The 20,887-nt window shown below is 44.6% G+C and overlaps 1 protein-coding gene across 3 annotated transcripts; it reads right to left on the reverse strand.

Moving 5' to 3' along the window:
* Window positions 1–1,389: 1,389 nt before the first annotated feature.
* Window positions 1,390–10,393, reverse strand: CSNK2A1 (casein kinase 2 alpha 1). Of its 3 annotated transcripts, none has more exons than XM_018556388.1 (12): window positions 10,217–10,393; window positions 9,320–9,431; window positions 7,628–7,729; window positions 7,486–7,536; window positions 6,037–6,096; window positions 5,286–5,369; window positions 5,093–5,203; window positions 4,873–4,974; window positions 4,575–4,675; window positions 3,472–3,620; window positions 3,263–3,388; window positions 1,390–1,570 (listed from the first exon to the last, which is right to left on the reverse strand). In XM_018556388.1, exons 1-12 carry the CDS (start codon window positions 10,315–10,317, stop codon window positions 1,455–1,457), a joined length of 1,215 nt encoding a protein of 404 aa, XP_018411890.1. In that variant the 5' UTR covers window positions 10,318–10,393; the 3' UTR covers window positions 1,390–1,454. The 3 variants fall into 3 exon arrangements, with proteins under 3 accessions (XP_018411890.1, XP_018411891.1, XP_018411892.1); XM_018556389.1 differs by having other exon boundaries at window positions 3,302–3,388; window positions 10,217–10,317; XM_018556390.1 differs by having other exon boundaries at window positions 1,390–1,543; window positions 3,275–3,388; window positions 10,217–10,317.
* Window positions 10,394–20,887: the final 10,494 nt, after the last annotated feature.

Raw genomic sequence — 20,887 nt, forward strand, 5'->3', positions numbered from 1 at the left:
TGTATGTAAAAAAGTGTGTTTACCCCCCCCCCCCCCCCCAACAAAAAATAAAAAAAGATTAAAAAAGGAAAACAAAATGTAATAAACTTGTATATATCCAGAAATGTATTGTACGCCTCCCTGGGCAGCATTCTTTTTCCAATCGGACAACTTTCTCTTTGGAAAGAGCACAGGAAGAGCCAACAAGCGTCTCATCTGGCACGCCAGCTACTACTGAAGCAAACAGGAAATCGCCTTATTCCCCGTCGCTGTATCGTGCTGGCTGATGAATACGCCATCAAAACAAAACATGGCTTCCCTCCGCTCTATGGTACAGCTGTCTACAGAAAAGGAATAGAATCTAGAGGCTCTTTTTAATGAAGAACTTGTACCAGTCACACCATATATAGCGGAGGCTGCCATATTGTGACCTTTGCGTGGTTCCCTCTATGAACTAATAACAGGAACCAGCAACATGAGTCCAGCAGGATGGCGGCCTCAACCATTTACGCGTGGCGGTATCATACAAATATTTTTGGGTATATATCAAAAACGAAGGCGCAACACTGAAACGGAAGGCTGTTGCAGACCTGCCTGGAATTTTTTAAAAAAAGAGAAGTGAAGAGAAACCATGCAGAGGCAAAATGATTGCCGAGTCACAGCAAAGTCCAGCCAGGAGGATTAAGGTACATGGCAAAAACTGTCCCTCGCCCCTCCCTCTGCAGCAGAAGACAGAGACAGGGCAAGGAGGAAGGGGGTATGAACAGAACAATGAAGCAAAAAAGATAAACCATGAAACATCCAGGGAAATATTGGAGAGGGCCAAGTCCAGGATCCACGGCCCAGAGACATGAGTACCACCTGTGAACAGGCGTCATAACAAAAATAAAAAAAAAAATATTATAGGCTGAATTTTTTTTTGGTATTTTTTTTTTTTTTTATTTTTTTTTTTTTTTATTTTTTTTTTTTTTTATTTTTTTTTTTTTTTATTTTTTTTTTTTTTTATTTTTTTTTTTTTTTATTTTTTTTTTTTTTTATTTTTTTTTTTTTTTATTTTTTTTTTTTTTTATTTTTTTTTTTTTTTATTTTTTTTTTTTTTTATTTTTTTTTTTTTTTATTTTTTTTTTTTTTTATTTTTTTTTTTTTTTATTTTTTTTTTTTTTTATTTTTTTTTTTTTTTATTTTTTTTTTTTTTTATTTTTTTTTTTTTTTATTTTTTTTTTTTTTTATTTTTTTTTTTTTTTATTTTTTTTTTTTTTTATTTTTTTTTTTTTTTATTTTTTTTTTTTTTTATTTTTTTTTTTTTTTATTTTTTTTTTTTTTTATTTTTTTTTTTTTTTATTTTTTTTTTTTTTTATTTTTTTTTTTTTTTATTTTTTTTTTTTTTTATTTTTTTTTTTTTTTATTTTTTTTTTTTTTTTCTTCTTCCGGATCTGCTTGCCCTCTTCCTGACAAAGCGCCAGGACAGGAACACCCTACTGGGGGGCTCCGGCAGTGGCTGCGACGGGCGTCCCGAGGGTGTTGGTTGCAGAGATGACTGGTGATCCAGCTAGAGAACCCAGAGCTGAGGGAGTTGGCACCGTGGAAATCCCTGGGAAGAGAAGGGGACGAGAGAGAGAAAAGAAAGGGCGTGTTAGAATTTCCATTGAGGATTTACACACATGCAAATAGAGAAAACCAGCAGCGGGTTCTGCAATGACAGAGGGACACCTGAGCTGGCACCGAGCTATGTTCTGGGAGAGTACAATCCCTCAATTTACAGATTGTGCTTTTCTACTTGTATTGCTAAATAAGACCTCAAGTGTTGCAACACGATCTGTAAGTTTGGGATTGTACACTTTACCAGAACATACCATCAAAAGTTCCAACTCCTCGAGATCTCCAACCATCTGACTTCCGGTTTACTTAGAAGAGGTTTGGCCGAGAAGGCTGTACTGCGGCATTTCTCTATACACATAGTACACAGCAATAAAGTATTACAATATACTAGGGTCACACTAATCCAGCACGTTATTCATCTGAGTTGCCCCACTCAATATGGCCGCCGCTTGAGGGGTGCAACTCAGATTAACATGCTGGATTAGTCTAACCCCAGTTCATTTAAAATACTCTATTGCTGCGTAGTATGTGTATAGGGAAATGCCGCAGTACAGCCTTCTCGGCCAAACCTCTTAGTTCTAAGTCATGTCGTTGTAGAACTGGAGGAGTTGGAGCTTTCGATAGAAAACCGGTCAAAGCCAATTGAGTCTCATAACCCGCCACTCGGCTTTCTGGTTGGCCGGGAAGCCGGCTCCACGTTCCATCGCAGCACTGCTGGTCAGAGGACATCTCTCGGATATATACGCGTGTGCGCGCGCGTCAGTGAAGAGAGACTACAGCGTACAATTTGAGAGCTATGTTCTGCTCTTACGTTCACTTCAATGTAAGAGGTGCAATATGGATCCCAATCGGCGGGGTTTGTGCACTTTAATCCTTTTAATGAGCTCAGCCCATTTGAGTCCTTTAAATATAAATTTTGTCTTGCCCTTGAGCCCTCAAATGACACCAAAAAACACAATGGAAAAAAACCCAATACAATTGCAACAAATTGAAATGTGCTTAGAACACGACGAAGAAAAATCACAGCAATTATTACTGATTCACTTTCATCTATTGTGATTATCATCCACCAAGTGTGTACCTAATGGTGTTGTGTATTCTATTTCAGGAACTCAGACCTTACCATTAAATACATATATAAAAACCATATAAAAGCCAGCCACCACCTACTTTTATACAAGGATATACCTATTCAAGCAGCGTGATAATAAAAATGATGTCTAAGGAAATAAATGGGTGGAGTATATGTGGTAAGATTTAATATACACACACTATCCTCCTATGTTCAGATCTGTGGGTTACAATGCGTCCAGACTTTTGTGCTGAGGCATGGCAGACTGATGGCTATAAAAGGATTATTTTTTTATACTTTATACCAATATTGTTTGGATTGTGTCCCTTTAAATGACAGAAGCCTGAAAAGTCTGAAGAAATAGCAAACACTGGAGATGTAGATATAGTGAAGTGTTATAGGGTTTCTAGTTGTGGTTTATCACAATCGTCTCACCCGCATGCTAAATAGCCTATAACTTGGTCAATAGGTTTGTAAAGCAATCAATCATCAATCTATAGAATGAGTCTCATTACACCGGTATAATGAAAGTGCACATTGATAGTGTGATCATCCCAATACAAGGAACCACCACCACCAGAGGGAGCCATGCTACACCTGCCAAGGACTGACCTGACTTGTCACGGACACTGGACTTGGGCTGGGACTGACCTGACATCATACTGGCGCTACTGACTGGGGTGCTGCCGCTGGGCATGTTAGAAGTGCCCATCCGAGACTGGTCCTTCACAATGGGATCTGGAAGGCAAAACATGGCATGAGAGGTCACCCTTGGCCAGGCCAATAAAGACAGGCTGGTGGGAGATGGGAATGATACATACAGAAGTATGGGTGGTCCATGGCTTCACGAGCAGTCAGTCGTGTCTGGTGATCGTATCGAAGCAGTTTGTCGAGGAAATCCAGAGCCTCTGGACTGACCAAGTGCTGATTCTCACTGTGCACAAAGCGCTCCCACCGCTTACGGGAATGTCTGGAGAATGAAAAGAACAGAGCAATGTTTGAGAGGGATGCAATCAAATCCATGGCTGTGAACCCGTCCCTGGAACTGGTATAAATTTACATGTCTGTATTGTACCGGGCAAAAGGTGTCTAAACTGGACTGTCACAGCTGGGATTCAGCCCCCAAGCATGCTTGCAGCATGCACACGTTGCCTATACTTCGCATTTAGACACATGCCCTCCAATACCAAAACGCAACAGGATATCTTCCTAAAAGTCAATGAGGTGCCTGCACTGCATTTTCCACACTAACCACACTGTACCAAAAGTATCAGGAACCCTCTCCATCTACCAGGCCAGGTGCAGACACAGCCAATCACATGTCTAGGGCAGCAACCATGCAGACAGAGGAAAGGGCTCCTACGGCCAACACTATCCCTTGGTTTCACCCAAAGTATGGCCATTGAGTCTACCTTGAAAATTGAAGCCTTTAGGGCTAGTTCACACCAGCCACAGTGCGTTCCGGCCCAATTCTGTGTGGAACACACTGGATCACAGTGCGGCCGGCTCACTTTGTTGTGGGGTGTGAGGGAGCGTATGGTAACAAGTCACATCAATGCCTGCGTTCTGGTCAGAAGAATAGTGCTTGCACCCACAACAAAGTGAGCCAGCCGCAATGTGATCCAGTGCGTTCCGTCCAGAATCGTGCCGGAACGCATCGTGGCTGGTGTGAACTATCCCCGAGCCAAAACCAGCTGTAAAATAGGTAAAACTTGGGTACGGAGGGTTTAGCAGGCTTTCTGAAACTGAATTATACTAAAAAGGTACTGGTGTCTCACTGCAGCCAGCTACATCATATTATCCCTGGCTTTCTATTGGCAGGTTCTCATTTACCAGCATTTGGAAGCATCTCCCAGGTGCAGCAAAACTGAGGAACATTAGCTCTGCTATGACACGGCGTTTAAGAAAAAACATAAGTTCTTACCTGCCCAAAATGTCATTGAAGCGAGGATCCAGTTCAATATTGTACTTATCAATGTAATCATACAGATCTTCTGTCCCCAGGACTTTGGCTATTCTCACCAGCTAAGAAAGAAAACATTGTTAGATTGCTAGCAAAGAGCAAACATGCTGCTGCAATTGTAAGGGCCCAATCACACAATCATTTAACAAAACTAAACAGAGAACACAGGCAACTGTTCTGCAGGGAATTCATTTTCTCTCATAGGTAACCACAGTTATGTTCAAGTATTTTGATGCATCAATGGCTGCAAGGGACTCACCTGATCATAGTTATCGTGACCGTGGAAAAATGGCTCCTTTCTGAAGATCATGCTGGCTAGCATACAGCCCAAGCTCCACATATCTAGACTGTAATCGTACATCTGCAACACACAAGTTATCACAATGAGAACAAATAGCAAACTGGAGGTCTAGCAAACAACCACCCCAACAGGTTTGAGAACACCCCCCAAAACAAGGCAGCCAGCAAGACAGTCTCACCTGATAATCCACAAGCAGCTCTGGCCCTTTGAAGTATCTGGAGGCGACTCTCACGTTGTATTCCTGGCCCGGGTGATAGAATTCTGCCAGACCCCAATCTATTAGTCGGAGCTGGAGGGGGAGAGAAATAAACATTAACAAGGTTTTCTTTATGGTGGGGAAGTTCCTGGTATATTCGGCAGTTGTCACATACCTTTCTGTGCTCGTGATCAATCATAACATTATGAGGCTTCACGTCCCTGTGCATGATACCCATACTGTGACAATAATCCAGGGCCTGAAAGGAACAGCAGAGCAAACGTATGGAATGTGCAGCATGTTGTTATTCCTTCCTATCACAGTATAAATACTACTTATGCATATTAAAACAACAAAAACTAAGGATGCACTGATACTAGTATCGGTGCAGAGTATTTCCGCGAGTACTCGTGACTTGCAAGTGACGAGGGAGCATGGAGCCGGCTTCCCGACCAATCAGGAAGCCGGGCAGAGTGTAATGACTCGCTGCCAGGCTGATACCGGAAGTATCATTTTTAATAAAACAATTAACAGTTCAAAGCATTTAAGGGCCCCAATTAACCAAACTTCTTTAACAGCAGCACTGTTAAGATTGCCAATTTGTGCCTTGATTTCAGCTGGCTTGGATGCCAATACGCAAACTAGCTAGAGACGATTTCTTTGCTTTCTGTACCTGCGCTGCCATGACATTTTTAATGTTAGTGCCCCAGCCCCACCGCAGATCGGTACAGCATGCCATGGAGGCAAGCAAGATAGAGCGATATTTTTTACAAATCCAATATAAATATTTTAAGTGACCCATTTATAAGGCTGGAAGGTTACACTGTGAACACACACACACACTTCCTAATTTGTGTCTCACTACAACACTGACCATCACCACAGGAACACCAGACAGAAAGAAGTTTACAAAGTGCTATACATACCTTTAATATTTCATACATATAGAACCTAATGTCGTAATCTGTTAGAGTTTGATATAACTGCTGTGGATATGAATCGAAAAAAGCTGGTTAGTATAATGATTATGAAAAGTCAAAGCATTTCTCTAGAATATGTAAAAATATTTCCGGCCCAAACCTATTTTTCTTAAGAAAAAGTTAGTAGTAAAAACCTTGCAAGGGGGTTCCATCTCCAAAATAGAAGAGCTGCAAAGAGTTCAGAGCAGGGGTAGCAAACCTCCGGCCCTCCAGCTGTGGTGAAACTACAAATCCCATGATGCATCTCTTCGGGAGTCATGTCTGTGACTGAGAATCTTACAATGCCTCATGGGATTTGTAGTTCCACCACAGCTGGAGGGCCAGAGATTTGAGACCCATGGTTTAAAGTTGACACAGCAGAGCGCAAGAAACATATGTCTCCTCCCAGGGCATAAAACTGAGGCATGCTGGGAATAGGAGAGGTTATCATGGGGTGGCCTACAGTTCTTGGTTTGCCAGTGTGCAATCCTCACTTTAATGGCTATACCAAGGCTTGCTTTAAAAAAAAAAGCTTTGCTTCAGCACACAGTTGTGATACAAGTACAAAAAGATGTGCTGCATTCTCTGCTCCCCTCTCTCGGTTCAAGTCTGCTCAGACTGACTTCAATCAGATGCTTGTGGCTTTTATCTCATCACTTTCCTAGCAGCAATGTCAGCAAAAACTAAAACTGCATACAAAATGCCACTGAAATACAGAAAGCACCTCAAAAGTCCCATCTATTAACACTGAACTCCGGGCTCCAAGACGAATTTTAATATACTCCTTAATCACAAAGGATATAAAATCCACTTTGTGTCCCAAACACCTCTGTAAAACCAATTACCATAATAAAAAGTAGCAGTGACAGCACATAACTTGTGCAGAGCAGAAATGTTGGAGGGACCCAATAGGTCCACCAATCCACAGGCTGCCTGCAAAAAACTACAGGAAGGGAAGGAGACAAGACCAGTCACCCTGCAGAAGGAGAGAGCAGCAGTGAGCGGTCTTTATTACAGGAGGGGGCGGAGACAAGACCAGTCACCCTTCACAAGGAGAGCGCAGCAGTGAATGCCTGCAAAAAACTACAGGAGGGGGCGGAGACAAGACCAGTCACCCTTCACAAGGAGAGCGCAGCAGTGAGCGGTCTTTATTACAGGAGGGGGCGGAGACAAGACCAGTCACCCTTCACAAGGAGAGCGCAGCAGTGAGCGGTCTTTATTACAGGAAGATCTAAGAGTCACACTGGATTACTAAATAGATCAGGAATATACAAAGCTCACCGAGATTCAAGGAAAAATACATGACTTGTATTTCAAGAATATTTGCTTATCCCAGAGTTCAGCTTTAAACTTTTAGGTAAATATAAACAGTAACTCAAGATGAGTACTCCTGGGCAGACATAGTTAGAGTCTTACCTTAAAATCTGTGTTGTTAACATGTTCAAATACCAGCGCCGGCGTTCTGGACTGTAAGAAACACAACAATCAGGGAGTTACAAAGATGAACGGGATCAGCAGCCCACATGCAGGAATGTTGGGAAGTGATAAGACGGCTCACCACAGGATCTTTCACTATGTCAGCCAGTGTGATGATGTTGGGTCCGCCTCGCAAATTCTCCAGAATCTTGATTTCACGCTTAATTTTCTTCTTCTTCACAGGCTATAAATAGAAAGGTGAAGAGGAAAGGTGTTAGCTGGGGTAATGAACAATCGTGGGCCGAGGAGAAGCAGCTGATTCAGTACATATATACACAGTGCACAAGACAGGTACTTTTCTCTAGTAGATGTAAACCATAACTGGATGCCATTTAGTTTGCTGAGGGACCGCCTCTTACATAACATGCTACAACTTTCTACATTGTGTGTTACATCTCAGTGATCCTGATTCTCATGCACACTCGTAGCATTACATGTAGACAAAGTGGCTGCAGGTAACTTCTTCTGTAGATCGTTTTACCCCCCAGATGTCAGTATATATCAGGAGTAGCCACACTCAACGCTCCAGCTGTGATGAAACTACAAATCCCATAATACATTGCAAAACTGACAGCCACCGACACGCACCCCCGAGCAACAGGAATGACTTCCAGAAGAAGATGCATGATGGGATTTATCATTTCCCCACAGCCAGAGGACAAAGTTTTTTTATATTCATTTTTATTTCTGGATTCATTTTTTATTTACTTTTATTTTTTACTTTACTTTTAGGGGTTTGGGGGAAATGTTGGGGGTCTAAACAGACCCCTGATATTTACCTTTTAAAATAGAAAAAGAGATTGTGAACAGAGTCCTCAATCTCTTTCTGAATCCCCTGTTATCAATGAACAGGAATACTGCACTGAGTTTTCCTGTTCATTGATAACATGAGGACATTGTGTGTTTACTATAACCCCAACTATGAATGAACAGGAGGTGATGTAGATCACTTCCCATTCATTCATAATTGGGGATATAGTAACCATACTATGTCCTCAATTATCTACAAACACTCAGCGATCACTGACTGCTTACCCGCTCTCCATCCTGACAGCTGTCACAGGAGGCAGAACGAGCGGTGGGGGGAGGAGAGCTCAGCCTTCTGTGACAGCGCGGGCTGTCTCCGTCCACACACCGCTCTGCCGGATTGTGGTGATAGGAGGCTGAGCGGTGTGGGAGGAGAGACGCTGGCCGCTCACAGCGCTCTCCTCCCGTAGCGCTCGGCCGCCTGTCACTTTCTTTGCTCCCCGCTGGGAAACAGAGCAGCGCCCAGCAGGGAGGAACAAAAGCAGGGATGCGCCGCTGTATCGGCCAAAGTAAAGTGCAATTTTCGGCCGATATATCGGTGCATCACTAATATATTTTAAATAATAATATATAACTTTATTCATGGTTGTGCAACCAAGTCTTCTAGAAGAATACAAATATATTGCATATCATTTTTTAATCAAAGGGTGTTGTATTTTCCCAGCTGCATCTGTATTTGGACTTTAAAGGTTTTTATGGGATAGCGGGGACCTATATATTTGCATAAAAATAGGTTTCGATTATGTTGGTGTGACAAAGTTTATTTGGTTTATTTCAAAAAGCAATAAAAACCCGATGCAGGACTTGGCCTCCTCAAAAACAAAATCGAACCAATCGGCTGAGAAAACCTTTTGCTGGAGATGCACTTAAAACGCCTGCAAATTTACCCAAATCTGATGAAGGACCGTGTTCGCCGACATTAGAGAATGTGTACAATGCTTTGCAGAAAATGTACAGCGCTACTGACCTTGAGAATTTTAACCACAACTTTCTCATTATTGGTAATGTTGATGGCTTCGAAGACTTCACTGTATTTGCCCCGACCAAGTTTTCTCACCAGTTGGTAGTCATCCTGGTTCCTGTAATATTGAAATAAGCCATTAGTTCAGGTCGGCACTCATTGCTCTTTATCTATTCAATACAGCAATGAATCTAGTCAGGACTTTTGCCCTGGTAGTCAGCTATCAATCCTGTTCCCAGTAATGGAAGCACCACAGCGTTATCAGATCAGGGACTCTGAACTACAATGCGTTTAATGACCCTGGTCATCTAACAGGAAGATTCTGGTTAAAGCTGAACTCCCGCATTAGAGATACATACAGGAATCAGATACACGGGAACTGCACCCCCCTCAAAAGATTTGCTATTCAGTTTAGACAATTTGTAATTGTGATAAGAAAAAGACTCACAGCTCATATCCTCCGCATTGTCCCACCCGCTGGCTTCTAGAAAAAGCAGCCAAATATTAAAGAAATCTTGCCCGTACTCTATGCTACTGCAAGTGTGTTCCCAGTGTTGGCCTGAAAGCAATAAGCAGTGCAACAAGGAAAGCTATGACTCCCCAGCCTAGTGCAGGGAAATACTTTTACATAGCCAGGGATCATTCACCTCCATGACTAATAGCAATGACCAATAAGAGAATTAATGAGCCAGACAGAGCCAACTAGTAGCCAGGCTTAGTTATTTACATCAAGGTGACAAAAAGATCCTAAAGGTTTGCCACTTGCAATATTTTCAGCTCACTGCATTCTGGCTCCTAGAACTAGTAGAAACTCGTAAACAGTAATGCGAAGTAAGGGTTGCTTTAAGAACCCCCTTTTAAACTGGCTCCAGAATACAGGAACTTGTCACAAATGCTACTCACCCCCATTCTACAACATGTGACTCGTAGTCCCAATACTCCCGAGGTCTGTGTGTGTTAACATCCGTGTAGACACGGGCCCGGCTTGGCACAGGTCCCGACATGGCGGTCTGGTTGGCGGCCAAAGATGGACAGCAACTTTACAAGTCCAGTACAAGCAGATGGATAAGGGAGGAGAGACACTGTAAAAACAAATCAAGAAAAAGGACATTATACATCTTCCCTCTGCACACTCACCCTCCCAGATATCTAATGTCTAGTCATGAAGTTGCACTCCGATAACCACCATGCAGCCCCCGAAGCGGACATCTTTACTCCATGGTTTAAAATGTTCTCACTTCAGAAACCAGGAGCATTCAGTGAAATAAGAAATGACTCCCACCAAGACAACTCTGACTCGTCACAGCGCCCAAGCAGGATAAGCAGCAGTTACCTAAACACTGGAACAGAAGAATACTGTTCTCTAATCTCCACCCGGCCTCTTAGATAATGTCAACCCCGTCAGCTACAAAACTGAATACATGTACCACTGTAGGAGAAGTCCAACAACTTCAGAAATGCTGTTCTGGCTTGAAGCGAAGGGATAAATGTGAAGAGTTTGGACGGCAGCGTCGCGGATAAAATCCAGCAACATGAACTTGAGGCCTTGTTCACACCAAATGCAGAGCAGATCCAGTCAGGTTTCTGCACATGCACGCTAGTCTTTTAGATGCGTTTTTGGCTTTAAAAAAACATATTTTAATAGTTTAGCATGGGCTTTCAGTGCGTCCCAGGCATTTGCATTCGTTTTTGATGTGTTTGCAGATCCAGAGCAGGTAAAATAGGGCATGCTGCAGTTTTTTCACCTGCTCTGGAACTGCACGCTGCGATGTGAACTGGAGCAAAAAATAACATTGGAATACATTGGACGCAGTTTTGATCCGGTCTGCAACTGATCTGCTCTGCGCTTGGTGTGAACAAGGCCTGAAAGAAGCAACACTGGCCATTACTCAGCGCCAGAGAAACTGCATCGTAAACTACAGCAACCAAACCGCCAATGCTTTCAACATTTTCCATAAAAGCAAAAAAGCAACGTAGACGTGCAACGGTCAAACTTATTGCATGTAAAGATGGCTGACTGGGTGTCCCCTTCGTACATTAGTCCATTCATATCTGTAAAAACTAGACTTCTGTATTTTTCTGGAAGATGTTTCACTGGTCATCCGACCAGCTTTCTCAATTCAGAATGACTTGTACAAAAAATTATCTGGGAATATTATGATACAGGATTTATAGAGCGCCAGCAGTTTGTGCAGCGCTATACAATATAAGGAAGACATTACAATCACAATACAATTCAAGACAAGATGGTAAGGAGGGCCCTGCCCCTGAGGGCTTACCATCTAAAAATGGTGAATGTTCCTCCAATCCACATCATCTGTCACAACTAGGTGTTGACTGCAATTGCATAATTGGAGCTAGGAGGTGTCAATAACTGGCTCAGATAATTTTTTGTTCAAGTCATTCTGAATTGAGAAAGCTGGTTGGATGTCCAGTGAAACGTCTTCAAGAAAAATACAGCGAGTCCAGTTGCCTGGACTGGTTTTTTACAGATATACCATGACCTGGATGAATGAGAAACTTCACAGACATTAGTCCATTCAACTAGTACGAGCTGCAAACACCAGAGAAAACCATGTACCAAGGGAGATTGCTGCATGGCGGAGCCAATGATGCAATAATGGCTCCATGCAGAGCTTTCCTAAAGCTTGCGCTGTGCAACTTCCCCTCTCTACTTCCTCCATCGCCAATTACACTCAAATTTAAGATCTGAAAACGCCTCTGACGCAGGATCACTATACTACACGTATACTGCAAGGACCAGAGAATAGGATTATATTTTGCAGAATCGGATCAGATGGGGACATCCGAGTCACAGATCCGTCACTGCTTTCGAACATATGGCTGAGGGCTTGTTCACACCAAATGCAGGCCAGATCGGCACCAGTTTCCGCACATGTAGTGTGTAAAAAAACATGCAATGCGTTTCAGGCCGTTTTGGTGCATTCCAGAACAGAAAAAAAAAAAAAATAGGGCTTGCTGCAGTTTTTCCACATGCTCTGGAACTGAACGCTACGGTGTGAACTAGAGCCCAAAATACCGTTGGACGCAGTTTTGAGCCGTTCTGCAACTGCTCTGCGCTTGGTGTGAACTAGCCCTGAACTGTCGAGTTAAACATGACCATGAGCTCGTTATGATTTATTTCCAGAAAGAGGGAAGGTCAGTGCGCCCTACAACAAGCAAGTGCGCCCTCCCAGCAAGTGGGAAAACTTCTGAAGACTCTCAGGGCTTGTTCACATTAATTGCTGTGCATTCCAGAGCGGTAGCTGCTGGAACGCACCGCAAAAGCTCACAAAACTTCACTCTGTGTTCTGGGCCAGGAGGGGCGTGGCGGTGCATTGAATTCAATGGCACCGCTTCCCAAAAAAATGATCCGAGGCTAAAACTGTCGCAAGTGCTTTGATAAATTCCCCCCAATGTGTACAACATTAACTCCATCCATTGGGTTCAAATGCACAGTATGAGGGCGATTGAGTTGGGCGGCACACACATCATTTCCTAGTATATGAAGAAAAAACATGAAATTACAAATTTAGCAACATCTGAAACATAACTGACCACCATTTCCATACTAAACCATGTACAACCCCCACCCCAGGATATTATTCTAAATATCCTGCTCTGCTTTTCCTGTTTTCATCTGTGCAATGTCGCACGGCGATCACAGATTTGTTTTAGCTAGAAATGATCAGTAGTAGCGCGTCATCACAAACCTCCCCTACGTGCACCGAAATACTATGCAGTCCATCGCAGCTCCCTGCAATGCCGGATTCCAATTAAACATAACTTCACATGGCCACAGGGTCTGCAGTGCCAAAATCAATCAATACATTGATAAGCATTCCAACATGCTGGTAGACGGTGGCTCTGAATGCAGAGCAAATGCTAATTCCCACCTCTGTGATTTCATGAGGAGAGCTGGCTCACCCCCAGCAATGATTAATACGATTCCAATTAACTGGCATGTGGTTGCCCAACGTCATCACCATGACCCTCAATACAATTATACTATTCTTACAATAGAATTCAAATAAAATGGAGAACTGAGTGCGCCTGAGGCCTGGTTCACACCTAGGCGTATTGCATATGCGCGTCAGTCGCGCGTTTTTTTTTTTTACAGCGATTCGTGGTAAAAAATTTGCGCGACAAACTCGCGTTTCCAAGGGCTACTTGGCTGTATCCCAATGGAAACGCGCAACAAAAACGGCCCAAAGTAGTACCTGTACCTTTTCAGGCGTGGGCCGTTTTGTAGCGCGTTAGGGACGGGCTGAAATACGCCAAGGTGTGAACCAGACCCATTGAATACAATGAGATTTAGATGTTTGAGCGTTTTGTAGAGCGTTCGTTGAGCGTAGAACGCGCTACAAAACGTTCAGTTGTGAACGAGGGCTTAATGTCAGGACCTGTTAGTGGTTCGGAAACTGAAACACCTTTTAAAAATGATTACGTTGGGGCATTTTATAATGAAATAACTTCTTACATCATCAAACTGCATTCCCAATAAGTCTCTTTAGACCTTTAATCCGAGAAACCTTACAAGCTGCAAGAAATGAAAATGAGCCCATCAGGATCTACTACACTCTGTGGTCAATTAGAGAGTGTAAGCAATAGAGACCAGAGCCTTCACCTCATCAGAGGACTGCTTCTCCCGAATTGTCCAATCAGTAGGCAGGTGGGTGACCTGATTGATATGACTTTTCCCCATAGTTCTCCTTAGGGTAACTAGAGGACACAAATTAGCGTCCTCCCGTCACCCTAGGCTCAGTATACCACGAGCTACGGTATACTGAGACGCCGCAGTATACCGCGAGCAACTGAGACGCCGCAGCTGAAGCGGATCCCGACAATTGTGCCGTGATCCTCCCAGCTGCGTGACTGACAGCTGGCTCTGCCTATCTAGAGGAAGAGCCAGCTGTACCCGCCCCCTCAGCTGGCGGATCGGGGAGGGGGGAATCCAGCCCCTCCCCTGTCACGGCAGAGAGCCGTGACAGGATAGAGAGGTGAGCGAACGCCGGTATGTGTTCGCTCACATCCCGATCTACTGAGCCGACCTGTGACAGTCTCATTGTCACAGGTCGGCTAGAACTTTGAGGTGACTGAAAAGCACTCACCTCATAGTTCTCCTTTAAAACACAACTCTATACCACCTATGCAAACCTGTCTGTCCAACAAGAGTACATGCAAATACCTTTACTTGCACTTCTGGAGCAGATGAGTCCATGTGGAGAAAGCTGTATAGACAATAAAAACAAACTCTGTTCTGGGAGAAGATTATGAAAGTGGAACGGCCCATGCATGCAGCAGGCTCTTGTGGTTCTTCCCACACAATGTACGTACATCAGAAAATGCAAATAAGTGAAGCAGTACGGATGTGCTCAGCAACAGGTGACTATATGTAAACAATGCCACAGCTCTTGCTGCCTATGGACACAAGCGTGAAGTCACCATGGCCATATACAGGTAACAAAGGGGTGCTGGGTGGACAACCAAATACATTTAAATTGATATAACATCCACTTCTGAAAATGCTTTGCCTCCCATGGAGGAATCTTTTAAATGACCTCCGGCCTTCTCTTCAGTCTTCCTCTGATATCACTGCACACCGAGAGCTTCTCACAATGTGCATCAGAAGCTGCAGCAAGTCAGATAGAGACTGCCTCATTTCCTGGCTGAAGGACATCCATCATCATCTAGCCTTACCCTCCCCAGCCCCAGTTCTTTCAATCACGGAGGCTCAGCATCACATGCGAGTTTTACCAAGGGTGGTCTGCGCGGCTCCACACACACTGCGCGACGCACCTCCTCCCCACCTCACGCTCGCCGTTGCCAGACCTGCCCGCATCCATGCTCCACCACCTCCCCGCCTCATGCTCATCGCCCGCCCACATCCACGATCGGTACAGGAAGGCGGGGAGAAGTAGTAAGGAGGAGCAGGTGTGGGGGGATGACAGTCGCCGATACAGGCCCCTCACACAGCCAACTATGTTATCAAACAGGCAAAAAGATACAAAAAAACAAACATCCACTGCAAATTTTCTACATCAAAACACTAAAGAGCCACAAACATCACACACACATCCTAACCTGGAACAAGTACTGTAGGCTGTCGTAGCAGATAAGGAAAGCGGCATTTATAAAATAGTTACAGCAAACAATATTCTCAGCCTTGCATTTATTTTTCCACCTTGGGTGATGTGGCGTTCATCTTCAAATAGAAGACTTAACAATAAACCAGCCATAAAAAGATGCTCTGGGTACATTTTAGCATAAATCTTAATGCATCCACCACCTTTTTCCACGTGGTCACATGACCGCACAGCTCCTATGCAAATGTGCAGGAGCCAACAACGGGGCTGAACGTTCTAAGCGCAAGTCGGCTCCCGGGGTCAGGCAAGTACAACTTATTTTTGACCACAGAGAAAAACGAGCACTCAACCCTTGCAGTGCGAGGCTAGCCCCACTGCAAAGGTTAAGCAAAATTGGACCCGGAGTTCTGCTATAAGAATTTAACATTAAAAAAAAAAAGGTGCTTTGATATTTATGAAGATCCCCTGTAAGCAAACTCGAAGGACCCATCCATGCCATCGTATTTGTGTAACACTTTCCACAACCTGTTACACACAATGCATCTAGGAGGCAGGGCGACAACGCACAGATATGAACCATAGTGTGATGCATTAAGAATATTCGTGCATGTCTTTATCATACGCCCGGGAAAGCTGCCAGACTATTAAAAAAGATTACCTAGAATTTAACTCCCCAAAAGTACTTTTGAGAGCCCGTTCGCACTAGATGCAGTGCGTTCCGATCCGATTCTGGCCAGAACGCACTGCCTCACATTGCGGCCGGCTCACTTTTTTGTGGGGCAGGAGGGGACGTGGCAGGCCATTCAAGTGAATGGCACCATAGCCACGCCCTCCGGCCACAATGTGAGACCGCAAGGTACATTATGCCTGCAGTCCGGTCAAAATGCTGCAAGCACTATTTTGGACCGCAGGCATAATGTGCCTTGCGATCCGTGCGGCCAATCTCATTGCCATGAGATTGGCCGCATGCGAGGCAGTGCATTCTGGCCAGAATCGGGCTGGAACGCACTGCATCTAGTGTGAACGGGTCCTCAACGTGCAGCTTTTCTGACTCTGCTGGTTTTTTTACCATAGCCGGAATGTCTGCTAAGCTGCAAATTCCCCCTTTCCCTAAAAATCACATCAGTAGGCAGCTCTACATGCCGATAAGAAATCTTACATTCATGAAACATATTTTTTTTTCTTCCTAATGAAAACTGTTTTCCCACTTCCTAGTCCTCTTGGGCATTAGTGATGTAATGTGCCCAAGGATTGCACCCTGGGAAGGTTACATCAGCAGCTGGGAAATCTCATATGTAATCTCACAAGATCTCAGGGAAAGGCATTTTCCTCTCTTGAAATGTGCATGGTCACATGTCCTGGTCACATGTGCCCGAGTTCCAGGAAGTAAAGGGAGATGGAATAATCTGCCCTTAGTTAAAATGGCCACCGTCAGAAGAATGAGGGAAAATAAAAATAGGGTATGCAAAGAATACAAAGCTGGGAATGATGTAGAAAAATCTGTTTGTGGATTGTCATTATTAAACATTTCTAGCGGTGTATTTGTCGTCATTTTAAGATATGGATAAAGTTCCTCTTGAAGACTCAATAGAACAAAATACAAACAGGGGCTTTGTACTGTATTCCATGGCAACCAAATACAGATCAGACCGCTCCAACCCGTCTCCGCTACTACTCTCTGCAAGGCAAGCAGCTAAATACATGTATTGTTCCTGCCAAAAGATGTGTAATTGTGGAGAATCAATCTTGTGATTTACACACATTTGCTGCATAGGTAGACAAACAGCTCCTGATTAAACAATCTTCCTGCTTCAGCAGCGCAGCTCCCTGGTAAACTCTTCTTCGCTCCCGGCCTCCTCATTGGATAATGAAAGGGCATCAATATTTCAGTGGCGGAGCTAAAACCAGGAAGTGGCAGAATCTTACTGACAAGTAGAGGTGTATCATCAACTCAGCTTGCCAAACCTCAATTCTGCAGGAAAGCCAGTAAACATTTCGATGATACAGTTTCACGGAAGTGTCACTTTAAGAACATTACTTGCATGCTCTAAATGCATCGTTTAGGCTTCTGTGAAATTCCACTAAGGATATTATAAATAAGATGGGTGCTAGTCTATCAAAACTGCAGCACCACAGGCCGGAATACATTTTTTTTTTGTACAGCGAGGCCTCAATATTCGAACAGACATTGATATAAAAAGACATTGATGCTAGAATGCTGCCACTAATCCCTGCCGTGCCAAAGAAAAACAATGGAGGACTAACCAAACTTTTCTACGCAGGTCAATGTCTACAGCAATGGAGGCGCACAAAGCCTTCCTATGCTTGAAGGAGAACTATGGGGTTAGGGCTTGTCCCCGTAGTTCTCCTTAGGGTAACGGGAGGACACAAACTAGCGTCCTCCGGTCACCCTAGGCTCAGTATACCGCGGGCTGAAGCTTGCGGTATACTGAGACGCCGCAGCTGAAGCGGATCCCGACAATTGTGCCGGGATCCGCCCAGCTGCGTGAGTGACAGCTGGCTCTGCCTATCTACAGACAGAGCCAGCTGTACCCGCCCCCTCCCCATCCGTTCCGCCAGACAGCACTGGCAGATCGGAGCGTGGAGGGGGGAATCCATCCCCTCCCCCTGTCATGGCAGAGAGCCGTGACAGGATTGAGAGGTGAGCGAACGCCAGTATGTGTCCGCTCACCTCCCGATCTACTGAGCCGACCTGTGACAGTCTCATTGTCACAGGTCGGCTAGAACTATGAGGTGAGTGAAAAGCACCCCCCTCATAGTTCTCCTTTAAGGATCCCGTCCAACCAGATAGTGACGGTGCCATAAAAAACAGATACCGTTACTGCTCACATACAGAAGTATCACAAAGATGGTCCTGATGTTCCAATTTTCTCACCTTCACATCTGCCACGCGTGTACCCGGCCTACACGATTTTACTTTATATTTAATATGCCAGAGGAATCAGCAGCAGGAAACTAACAGCTTTCTCCCCTTTGCGTCACGCCTTTGCAGACTCGGGAGCTACAAAGACTACAGAAAAGTCTTCAATATGGCCGCTCGCAGAGAGCATTGTGAATACTGTAATATTCTTTCAGTGACACGTTTACTATCACTGAATTACACTGCAATCACTCACATTTCCCCCTGCGTTCTGGGTCGCGGCGGTGCATTGAAGTCACGCACCTCCAGCCGCAGTGCGATCGGACACAGGGCAAAACATTGCCTGTGTTCCGTTCCACTGCAAAAAATGCTGCATGCTCTATTTTTAGCGCTTGCAGTGGAACGGAAAGCAGGCAATGTTTTGCCATGCATCCGAACGCAGTGCAGGCGAGGGGGGGCTTGGCTGCAGTGCCATTGACATCAATGCACTTCCAGTCCCAGAACACAGGGGGAAGTTTTGAGAGCGATTGCGGTGCAGCTACCACTCTGGAATGCACCGCAATTGGCATGAAGAAGCCCTTACAAACTCAGGTGCAGGGGATAGACTACGTCAGGGGTAGGTGATCATGGCACTCCACCTGTGGTGCAACTACAAATCCCCATCATGCCTCTGGGAGTCATGCCTGTGCCTGTCTTGCAATGCATCATGGAACTTGTAGTGCCACAACAGCTGGAGTGCTGAGATTGCCTAGCCCTGATCTATGTCATCATAGCGCAGCTACTCTTCCGGGATCAATGACGACCTCCATCACTTAATCCACTTCCTTTGAGCACAGGTCAACAACACTCTACCACTTTGGGGGTCATAAAGCCACCCTGAACTCAAAGGTTAATACATTGGCATTTTACAGCGCGTTCCTACGCGCTGTAAAACGCTCAACATGTGAAAACCAATGATTGCCTACGGGCAAGGTTCCCACCTGGGCGTTTTACAGCGCATAGGAGCGCTCTGCAAAACGCCCTACGCCCAAAGAAGTACAGGAGCTTCTTTGGGGTGTTTTGCCGCGCGTTTGCGTTGGTATTCCCGAGTGGGGATCGGGGTTAACAAAGCGGTAACCCCGAGCCACACTCAGGAATACAGCGTACAGGTCTTACCTTGTCCGCCATCCCCGCTGTGTCCTCCGGCGGCTGCCGACTTCCGTCCCTTGCGAGCGGCCACGTCGCAGGGGGGGCGGAGCCGGTGGGAAGTTTAGAAGTGAAACTAAAAAAAAAACAAAAATCATACCGACAGTGAAAAGCACGTTTCACTGAACCAAAAAACACGGAAAAAAAGTGTAAAATGGGCTTTCAATGCGTTCCACAGCAAGTAAAATAGGGCTTGCTGCAGTTTGTAACGCGCTTGGTGTGAACAAGGCCTAATGGTGGTATAGAAAATGTTTTTTCAGCCAATTTTGACCTTTTTCCACCCAAATTGGTACAAATAAAATGTTTCAGTCCCAAGCAAACCAAAAGTATCCCAGCAGTAAATGCATGCCACATTTGCAGTCAAACACAGGGTATGGTGGACCAAGACAAGATATAATCAGGGGAGTTTATCAAAACTGGAGCCGCTGCCCATGGCAACCAATCGACATCTATCTCTCATTTCCAAAGCCTAACAACTAAAAAGAGGAGCCGAATAGTATGGGCAACTGCTCTGGATTTGTTCCATCTGCCCAATGTAGTACCCCTAATACCAACCCACTGGAAGGCTTTTATAATCTATACAGTCGGCTTGTATCCATCCAGTCGTTACATTTCCAGCAGAAACTGCCCGCAAGATCTTACTGGGAGCTGCAGCTGAGAAGCCGACGGCACGCTCCCCTTTTTACATCCACACGAGAACAATAATTCCATTAAATATTTAAAGGGTCTGCTTCCCTCGCCAACTTCAAGAACATACTGCAAATCCACACCATTTACATCTGCAGCATCCATCCCTGCAGGAGATTCAGCGAATGGGAATGTCTAGAATACAGCGGAAGCACGCCACGTCGCCGTTCGCATTTATTAAACACAAGAACAGAAAAATACTAAATGACAGATTCGGATACAAAGTAGTCCAGGCTGTAAACTTGTAGAACGGAATGATTACAATGTGACCAAATGTAGAGTTACTGTGTATCGAAGCAGCTTCCTTAGAGCGCAGGAAACACTTGGGGAAGGCGGGGCTTCTGACCACAGTGACCAATCAGGTGTCACATTTCATAGGAGACTCAATGTAAACCGGAAAGAGGAAATGTTACAATTAAAATGGTTGCCCCATTTATCAGCAATTAAAAGAACCAACCAAAGCTTTAGACCAGGGGTAGGATCCTTCAGTCGTGGGACTATGATTCCCATAAGGCATTGCAAGACCCTGACAGCCACAACTCCCAGATGCATGATGGGACTTGTAGTGTCACCACAGCTGGAGGGCCAAACTTGGGGAAACTGGCGCCCCAACGGCAGCCCTAGGGGGAAACTGGCGCCCCAATGCGTTTTGAGAAGGTCGGCAAATGCAGCCTTCATATCGCCCATGTTTTCGAGATTAGCACAGATAACCCAGAAAACAGAATAAAACATGTC

This window comes from Nanorana parkeri, unplaced genomic scaffold, assembly GCF_000935625.1.
Source record: "Nanorana parkeri isolate BGI_ZX_2015 unplaced genomic scaffold, ASM93562v1 scaffold237, whole genome shotgun sequence".
Taxonomy (NCBI): domain Eukaryota; kingdom Metazoa; phylum Chordata; class Amphibia; order Anura; family Dicroglossidae; genus Nanorana; species Nanorana parkeri.

Bases quoted from the DNA above. Each gene is read 5' to 3' on its own strand.
- CSNK2A1 (XM_018556388.1), bottom strand. From the start codon at position 10,317: ATGTCGGGACCTGTGCCAAGCCGGGCCCGTGTCTACACGGATGTTAAC. The intron at 7,537-7,627 runs GTGAGCCGTCTT...TGTTTCTTACAG, and splicing joins ACATAGTGAAAGATCCTGTG to TCCAGAACGCCGGCGCTGGT. The intron at 4,676-4,872 runs GTGAGTCCCTTG...TTTCTTTCTTAG, and splicing joins GTCACGATAACTATGATCAG to CTGGTGAGAATAGCCAAAGT.